The sequence below is a fragment of the Coffea eugenioides genome, chromosome 3, assembly GCF_003713205.1.
Source record: "Coffea eugenioides isolate CCC68of chromosome 3, Ceug_1.0, whole genome shotgun sequence".
Classification (NCBI taxonomy): Eukaryota; Viridiplantae; Streptophyta; class Magnoliopsida; order Gentianales; family Rubiaceae; genus Coffea; species Coffea eugenioides.
Window position 1 is genome coordinate 4,047,419 of NC_040037.1, and position 10,129 is coordinate 4,057,547.

A 10,129-nucleotide genomic window follows, 5' to 3' on the forward strand; every position below is an offset into this window, starting at 1 on the left:
GCTTACCTCACCATGCTGATGCGAATTATCTGCTCCAAAATCTTCGCAGGAGTGGAAAGTCTGTTTCTTTGACGACCAGTGACAAAGTAGCTTACGGGGATGCTGAAACACTCAAACTACGTCCTACCCTTTACATCATCTTTACTTGCGTGTGCTATATATTTTATATCCACAACCATCAGCACTCTCAGAGAGTCTCTTTGGAATTTGCAAGTGAGTTTGCAAGAAACTCAAAAATTGTTGACTCGGGACTTTTCTTTACAAGAATGGCCCTTTTGAATTCTGTAAACATATACAAGGTTCATTAAAAAAAGAACTGAGTTACTGGGAACTGGCAAGTGAGTTTTCAAGAAACCAAAAATTGTTGACTCAAGGACATTGCATTACAAGAATGTCCCTTTCCAATTCTATGGACGTATACGAGGTTGCGAGCAAATTGAGTTACCGGGAACCGACTTAGTCAAAGCTTGAACTCAAATTGACTTAACAAGTTCGTCTGAGTCCGGCTCCAAGTATAGGGACGCTTTGTCCATTGGCTTGTCAAGCCAGTTCTGTACTGTACCATATGTTAAATAAAACTTTTTTTAATTAATAGTGAAATTACATGTAGGTTTTTCGTACCATTATTATTTCCCAAATAAAATGTTTATTTTACTAATGTTAAAAAAAAAGAAGTATTTTTTTCTTTTTCTTTAATCTTGATTAGATTCGAACTCAAGTTCAAACTGTGATAGTATTTACTTAAATTTGACACATTTGCAGCCCTAGTGGGCATACGAATGTTCTAACAACAACCTAGTATGGTCTTTTAATATTCCTCTGTCTTTTCATGGCATTTAGGAGGAGTGAAGCCAACTCAAACCAGAAGTCAATCAAATGGTCCCGATCTTATCCTCAGTGCTGACACTCCAAATGATCCCCTGGAAGAAGCATAACATTTGCCACTTGATTCTTCTCAATGAGCACACATATAAATGCATCGTAAGAAGGCTGAAGTTTCCCAGGTCATTTCCAACTAGTATAAATTCTTGTTGGTGGTTAGAATCTTCACTAGTTAGTTTACATCGGAAGGTACATGAGATTAGCTTCTGAATTAAGAGGCCAAAATAATTGGCTTTTTGGAGCATTTTATGACTATATGCCAGTGAAAATGACAACAGGCTTCAAATAGTTTGCATGGGAACTATTGACTAACCATTGTTATGACTCAAAAACTTAGATGATCTAAAGACGTTACATTTGTAAACAAATTGGGATCAATGAGAAAGTTGGGAGTTTTAGTTAATGCAGATGTCGGTAATAGGTAAACAACATCTGCCAGAAAGGCCGATATGTAAAACTGACGTGGTAAATCTACCCTGTAGGGGTGTGCAAAATCCAAAACTTCTGCTCGATTGGTAAGACATGAAAATCTGGCAACATTCCCGACATGCAAAACTGATGTGGGAAATCAATCTATCCTGCTGGTTTAATGTTTATATTCCTAAGAGACTAAGACACGCTAATGGTGCGGTGTCCGAATGCTTCTTGCTCGATTGGTGGTTGGCTTATTGTGTCCCACTCATTTGAAAGTGGCTCCAGTGTTAATTTATTTTTTAAAGGTAAAATTAGGTTAGAAAGGTATTTAAATTAGGTACATGTAAAACTGACGGGGGTAAATCTAGGACACGCTGATGGCACTTCTTGGTTTGGGGTCTAAATGCTTCTTCTAAGCAATTTCCAACAAAAAGCATTAAGACCCCAAACCAAAAAGTAAATGATACGTTAAGTTTTATATGAGAATAATAAATTTAATTGAAGGGTGATTTTTGTCAATGATTACTCGCTTGTTCAATCTTTTTAAGAGACCTCCTAAGGAAAATTATCTCCCAAACAAGAAAAAAAAATTAAATAAATAAATGAATAATGCGTTTGAATAAAATATTATTTGAAATAATTACTGTAGCATTTTTTGTGATATGATGTATATAAAATAAAAAATAATAATTGAGAAGATAAAAAAATATTTTAAAAATTATATCTATAATGTAAGCAAATAATTTCTTACCATTATTTGGCTATCCAAACACAGGCCGGGCAGAAACAGAAACTCGCTCTGCCGCGTTGGCGCGTACACTCGCTTCTTTGACTTTGTCAATTATGCTTTAGGTTAAGTAACTTCGAACACATTACAACCGCACGCGCCCCAAGCCACTGGCGGTGCATTTCCTAGTACTTTTCAGACTTGTTCATTGAGTTTTCCCTTGCAATGTTCTCATTCTATTATTCTTATCCTCGCATTCTTAACGTGGAATATTTCTTAGACATTTTGCATAAATTCCCAACCACTATTTGGAATTATTACCAGTAAATTCCAGCTCTTTTCAGTTTTCCTCATCTTCCTTTTCTTTCACTTTTAAAGTCAATTATGCTCATTACATTTGAACTATTTGTTTGCTAGGCCCCATGGATTAGACCTTCGGACAAGAAAGAAACGTCGTACCAGATGCTTCATGCATAATATGCAATATAAATAGAGGCAGCCACCGAATATTGCATCAACCAACTCATGCAACAGTTTTTCTAAAATCTTTTCATGCAGTCAGTCAAATTGGTTGAAATCGTGAACCTACAGTGAGCTTTTATCTTGCCTACATTTATACTTTGTACATTGGCTCTCCTTTTATCTTGTGTGAGATAGAAAATCTCAACATTCTTTTACTTAGCAGCTATCATTGGCTTTCGAAATTATGCCTTCAATAGTTGATGCAAATTTGTCCTGCATTAACCTGGTTGTGCACCTTAGTAAACTGAACAATACCAAAAAGAAATGGGGCTCTGCTTTTCTGACCATATGTTGTTCAAGGGCCTTCAAAAATGTTCCAAGTCGTAGAAAGAGCAAGATTTTACCAGTACCTTCAGACACGGTTACTATCGATATTGCCGAAGTTCATCCCTGCCCTTGCAAGGTTGATCAGACAACTCTAACAAAGCTTGTCAAGGAGAAAAGCCTTGGTCAGCTTGACCAATTAGGTGGTATTCAAGGTATAGCTACTTCTCTCAATACTGAAGTTCAGCATGGATTAAATGGTCATGATGCCGAAGATATTTTACGCAGAATTGAAGCCTTTGGTAGCAACACATATCGTAAGCCTCCCAAAAAGGGATTCTTCCATTTTGTTTGGGAAGCTTTTCAAGATCCTACAATTGCCATTCTTTTGGCATGTGCTGCATTATCACTTAGTTTTGGCATAAAAGAGAATGGTCCAAAAGAAGGATGGTATGATGGTGGAAGTATATTTGTTGCTGTTTTTCTTGTCATTTCTGTTTCAGCTATCAGTAATTTTAGGCAGAGCCGGCAATTTGAGAAGCTTTCCAAGGTCAGCAGCAATATCCCAGTTGAAGTTGTGAGAAATGGCAGGAGACAGCAAATTTCAATCTTTGAAATTGTTGTCGGAGACGTTGTTCGCTTGAAGATTGGTGATCAGGTACCTGCTGATGGATTATTCTTGGAGGGGCATTCCTTACGCATTGATGAATCAAGCATGACTGGAGAAAGTGATCATCTAGAAGTTAATCAAAACCAGAATCCATTCTTGACTTCTGGTACCAAAGTAGCCGATGGATATGGTCAGATGCTTGTTACTTCTGTTGGAATGAACACAACTTGGGGGGAAATGATGAGCTCTGTTAGCCAGGACTCCAATGAGAAAACTCCTCTTCAATCGCGCCTCAATAAGCTAACTTCAGCAATTGGTAAAGTTGGTTTAGCAGTTGCTTTCTTAGTTCTTTTGGTGCTATTAGTTCGCTACTTCACTGGTCATACAAAGGACGCAAATGGAATCAAGGAGTACAATGGCAGCAAAACAAAGGCTGATGATGTGATCAATGCTGTGGTGAAAATTATTGCTGCAGCCGTAACAATTGTAGTTGTTGCAATTCCAGAAGGTTTGCCTCTGGCTGTAACACTTACACTTGCTTACTCGATGAAGAGAATGATGGCTGATCAAGCAATGGTGAGAAAGCTTTCTGCTTGTGAAACAATGGGCTCTGCTACAACCATCTGTACAGACAAAACAGGTACTCTTACTCTAAATAGAATGACAGTAACAAAATTTTGGCTGGGCAAGGAATCAGTAGAGAAAGATAGCTACCTTTCTATCTCAACCAATGTTCTTAAATTGCTTCGTGAAGCTGTGAGCCTAAACACAACAGGAAGTGTTTATAGGTCGATTAATTTAGGAACTGAGGGCCTCGAGTTCTCAGGAAGTCCTACTGAGAAAGCAATTCTGTCTTGGGCTGTGATGGAATTAAATATGGACATGGAGCGAGTAAAACAGAATTGCTCCATTCTTCATGTCGAAGCATTCAATTCACAGAAGAAAAGAAGTGGAGTGTTGATGAAGAAAATGGTGGATAACTCGACTCATGTCCACTGGAAAGGAGCTGCTGAAATGATACTAGCAATGTGCTCGCATTACTACAACCTTGAAGGAGAAGTCACATTACTTGATCATCTTGAGAGGAAGAAATTTGAAGAAATAATACAGGGCATGGCTGCCAGCAGTCTGAGATGCATTGCATTTGCTCACAAGCAAATAACAGAAGCCAATGATGCCAGTGGAGAAATACAGCAAACATTAGAAGACAGAAACTTGATCCTTTTGGGGATTGTAGGCCTAAAGGATCCCTGTCGCCCCGGTGTGAAGAAAGCTGTGGAAGATTGTCAATATGCTGGTGTGAAGATCAAAATGATCACTGGCGACAATGTCTTCACTGCAAGAGCAATAGCCACTGAATGTGGAATACTTCAGCCCGATCTTGAGGCTAACGATGAATTGGTGGTAGAAGGTGTTGAATTTCGCAACTACACAGATGAGGAACGGATGGAAAAAGTTGATAAAATTGTTGTAATGGCGAGATCGTCTCCTTTTGACAAGCATCTCATGGTGAAATGCTTAAAAGAGAAAGGTCATGTTGTAGCGGTGACTGGAGATGGAACAAACGACGCGCCAGCATTGAAAGAAGCTGATATAGGACTTTCTATGGGGATTCAGGGCACTGAAGTCGCCAAGGAGAGTTCAGATATTGTCATTTTGGATGACAATTTTGCTTCTGTTGCCACAGTGCTTACATGGGGAAGATGTGTGTACAGCAATATCCAGAAATTTATTCAGTTCCAACTCACAGTGAATGTGGCAGCTCTAGTGATCAACTTTGTAGCAGCAATCTCAGCTGGAGAAGTACCATTAACAGCGGTTCAACTCTTGTGGGTAAATCTCATCATGGATACTCTTGGAGCCTTAGCACTAGCAACAGAAAGACCAACAAAGGATCTCATGGACAAGCCTCCAGTGGGGCGTGCCGAGCCCCTCATCACCAACACCATGTGGAGGAACTTAATGTCTCAAGCCTTGTATCAGATAGCAGTTTTGCTGACATTACAGTTCAAAGGAAAATCAATCTTTGGTGTTAGCGAAAAGGTAAACGCTACGTTGATCTTCAACACTTTTGTTCTTTGCCAAGTGTTCAACGAGTTCAACGCAAGGAAACTTGAGAGTAAGAATGTGTTTGAGGGGATACACAGGAACAAGTTGTTCTTGGGAATTATTGGAGTAACAATTATTCTTCAAGTGGTGATGGTGGAATTTTTGAAGAGATTTGCTAATACAGAGAGGTTGAATTGGGGGCAATGGGGAGCTTGTATAGGAATTGCAGCTGCATCCTGGCCAATTGGCTGGATTGTCAAGTGCATGCCTGTTCCGGACAGGCCAGTGTTCAGCTATCTCAATTCTCAAGTGGAAGAAATTCGTTGAAACATGTCAACTTTTCCTATAGATTTTACTAGCAGAAGAATAAGAATATTTGTTGACCAAAAAATCATATTGATTTGTTATCAAGTACGTAGTTTTTGTTAAGATTTTTAGGATAATTATTAGCTGGATATTTTGTTAGTTTGCTGCTTGTAAATAGTGATTTGATGAATGAATAGCATAAACTCATTTTAAGATTCAATACAAGTCTCTTATAAGCTTTTTTTTTTCCCAAAGAAAAACAGCTTCAAATGCATGTAAAATGGAGTAGCGTGCTCAAAGTTTCGTTTTAATATCTTCTGTAGTTTGCTTCTGTAATGTACTTTTTGTAGTAAATTCTTGCAGAGTTCAATATTTACACTTACCAATAAATCAAACAACTTCTACTATTGTTATTAGGAAAACAGCAGGCAAGTTGCAATATCACAAAGTTTCGTAGTAGTTTATGCTGATTTGTTAGTTTAGAAAATGATTAGACTCCACTATAATATAACATTGGGATACATATTACAAATTCTTACTTCTTGAGCTATTCGCAATATTCATAAGCAAACTAATTAATGATTTTCTGCAAATATCCATAAGTCAAATTGACGAATTTGGGCCCAACGTGGTTCAATGACTTGGACAAATCATTTTGGACGTCTAAAGACTGAGATGTTTCTCAAACCCAACCCCATTGATATGTAGCGAAGAAGAAGTAGCCACCACGCGATTACAGAATTTCAAGGAACAACAACTTTAAGACAAAAATGGTAAAATTAAAGGACAAATGTTTTGTACACGGTCAATATTATCTTAGCGGATTTAGATGCATGCTACATATATAAATTCAATTGAGATAATGTGACATGTATCTAAATCTGTTAGTGTATACATTGACAGTGTTGGAAAGATTGATCCAAAATTAAAACTTATAATGAGCACTAGGAGGAAAAGCCCACGCAACGCGTGGGAGTTTACTGCCTATAATTAAAGATGGTTAATAATTATTATTTGGCATTTTCTAGTATAAGGATTGAAGTATGACTGATATTAAATAAAAAAAATCATAAATTACATATTGAGTTAAAAATATATAATATGCAATAAAACATAATTATAAGATACGATCAACTATTTTACATCTAATCTAGTATAATAAAAGACCTATTTATATCTGCTCATGCACTTTAAGGATATTAAAATTTGTTATTTAGTTTGAATTTGATCTTGATATGAGGGCAATCCACTACATTATCTTGTCATATAAGTGAGATTTGAACAATTAGCATACTTGAAGAAATCATTGCTACTAGAATTTCGATTCTTGCAAGCCAAATTCTTGAATTTATATTGATTCCAAGGACATATATCATCGTGAGGCCTTCACATTGAGCAAGCAATTAATTATAATTTATTGTATGATTTAGGATATATAGCAAAGCATCTCCTTCTTTATACGGGTTACAATCACGAAATATTAGTTTTGTGTTAGTTGCAAAGATATACAACAACTAACATGATAATTTAGAGGAATAATTACCTCAAAAAAGTACTAAAGCATCTTAATCCACTCAATTTAAGAAAAATAATTATAAGTAATGAGGTACATACTTTAGATTTGTAGCCAAATAGTTTTAAGTAGATAGTTAAACATATTGACAAATCAGATGAAGTGAAAAATTGTCTAAATGGAATAGTCAATAAAGTAGCAAACAATTTGAAAATTACCCAAACTAATAGTTAAAACAACAAAAGAAGTAGATGCAATCTATAAATGAGAAAATTTATGATGATAAACTTATTTTAAACCATAAATAACAATTAACAAATGTGGTCTCTTCCTTATCAAGTTTGCCTAACATGAGCAATTGAATTAAAATACTAAAAAATTATTACATATACAACTTGCAATATTACAGATTTTTACAACAAAAAAATTAGATTGGTTAAAGAAAACATACCTATTGAAAAAGGTGTTGCAAAATAGGAAGAGTAGCTAATATAACAACATCCGAATTCAATATGCTGCATGACTGTGGTGGAACAAAACCTATAAGCAAATGAAATGAATTTGAATAGATGGGGGTACTATGATAACGGCCAAAAAATCAGACTTCTCTACTAATTGACATTAATTGTGTCTTAACATCTATATATCATAACTTTGCAAATAACTGATGAGAAAGGCTTTAAGAAATTAAAAGACTTAGATGTTAATACAATTAAATGATTATAAGGGCTTTTATGTAATTTCACTAAAACACAGACTGAATTCAGTTGTACCCAATGTTTAATCGATATCAAATAATGTCACGTATCAAACTTACCCCTAGCTTTAAATGTTTAAAAGGACATCCAAGTAATTACAACAAAATTAAATTAGTTATAATGACTCATATTCAATACTCTAATTGCACTTCAAACACTCTCATATTTCCAAAAAAATCCCACCCCTTGCTATTGAAATTCAAGCCCTAAACTCATTCTTATATAGTATAAGGAAATTGAAGTTCCATTACTAAGTTAAACTGGCTATGCAATTTATGTATGCTAGTAGTATATGTTAAGGGAGATAAAAGAACAAGGAAACTGTGTATAATTGGGCTAAACAACTTTCAAGATTTGTTCTTTTTTTCTCAAGAACTAATTATGTTGTTAACCTTTAAGAATGAGAAGCATGTAAATTTCCCCAGCCAGGTTTTTCTCGAACAAATTTGCTGGAAATTCAGTACGAAATGATCCTACACTTTATGTAGAATTATATTTTTTTTGTATTGACACAGTAGATGAATTGAAATTAGGGATAATTTCAGAAACCTCCCTTGAGGTTTCTTGAAATATCACTAAGCTCCCCCCACATTTTGGAAATCTCTCTTACCACCCTCTGAATTGACATTTTCTTAACAATGTCAGCCCCTCTAAGCAAAAGTAACAATAGAAAATGCATTTTGGAGGAGGGAGAGTATTTTAGTTCCCTTCATACCCTTAGTTTGACTGATAGCAATGACATAAGAAAGTTGCAGTAGGTGGAAAATGTGAATTGGAGAGTATTTTTCGGGCATGAGCACTGTTGCATGACCGTTGGACATGCAACGGCTACTTTGAGTGCTTCCAGCGGTATTAAAGGTGAGGGTGTCCGCTAGAAAAGTAAGGCAGATGGAGGAGTAAATTCCCAAAAAGAGGGAGTTTTCAAACTAACTTCCTAAAGGGTGGCGATTTTTTAGTCTCTTTCCAAAGGGTAAAAAATGCATCCAAAGAATGCGTTCTTCCAAATAAAAATATAATTTTCAAATACGTTATTTTAATTTTTATAAATTTATTTAAATAGGGAAAATTGGTTAAATAACGCATTAGTAGAATGCATTTTTTGATGTCACCAAAAAAACACATTTCGAAAATACGCTATTTAACATAAATTAAATATTTATGAAAAAAAACTAGTAGGTTATCTATTTAACATAAATTAAATATTTTTTAAAAAAGAAATATCCCATAAAGTACCAACTCTTTATGGCTTTTCTCTATTACATGAACCAAGTACCAGGTTTTTATGGGCATTTTATTCTGAATCATTTAATTTATGTTAAATACATAAATATTTGCAAATAAAATTCAAAAGCCGTTACACAAATATTTTTATGAAAGGAAAACTAGCATGTTGGCTATTTAATATAAATGAAGTATTTGAAAGTAAAAAAAAATTGTCCATAACATACCAGTTCTTTATAAGTTTCTTCCATTATATGAATAAAGTACTAGCTATTTATGAGCATTTTACTTTGAATCATTTAATTTATATTAAATACATAAATATTTATAAGTGAAATTCAAAAAGTGTTACACTAATATTATTATGAAAGGGAAACTAGTAGGTTTTGTATTTAACATAAATTAAATACGTGAAAGCAAAAAAAGAAATTACCCACTTTTTACTAGCTCTTTACGGGTTTCTTTTATTAGATGAATAAAGTACTAGTTATTTATAGGCATTTTACTCTGAATCATATAATTTATGTTAAATACATAAATGTTTGTAAGTAAAATTTAAAAAGTGATATACTAATATTTTTACGAAAAGAAAACTAGTAGGTTTTGTATTTAACATAAATTAAATACGTGAAAGTAAAAAAAAAAAAAGAAATTGCCCATGACATATCAGCTCTTTACGGGTTTCCTCTATTACACGAACAAAGTAATAACTATTTATGAACATTTTATTCTGAATCATTTAATTTATATTAAATATACAAATGATTGTAAGTAAAATTCAAAAAGTATTACATTCATATTTTTACAAAAGGGAAACTGGTAGGTTTTGTATTTAACATAAATTAATTATGTGAAAGTAATAC

At 34.5% G+C, this 10,129-nt stretch overlaps 1 protein-coding gene across 1 annotated transcript; it reads left to right on the forward strand.

Annotated features, from left to right (window-relative positions):
- The first annotated feature begins 2,729 nt into the window (after positions 1-2,729).
- LOC113765023 (putative calcium-transporting ATPase 13, plasma membrane-type) lies at positions 2,730-5,868 on the forward strand. The gene has a single exon (XM_027309074.1). The coding sequence runs from the start codon at positions 2,730-2,732 to the stop codon at positions 5,793-5,795; it is 3,066 nt and encodes a 1,021-aa protein (XP_027164875.1). The 3' UTR covers positions 5,796-5,868.
- The last annotated feature ends 4,261 nt before the right edge of the window (positions 5,869-10,129 follow it).

Excerpts from the sequence above, each read along its gene's own strand:
- LOC113765023 (XM_027309074.1), top strand. The coding sequence starts at position 2,730 with ATGCCTTCAATAGTTGATGCAAATTTGTCCTGCATTAACCTGGTTGTG.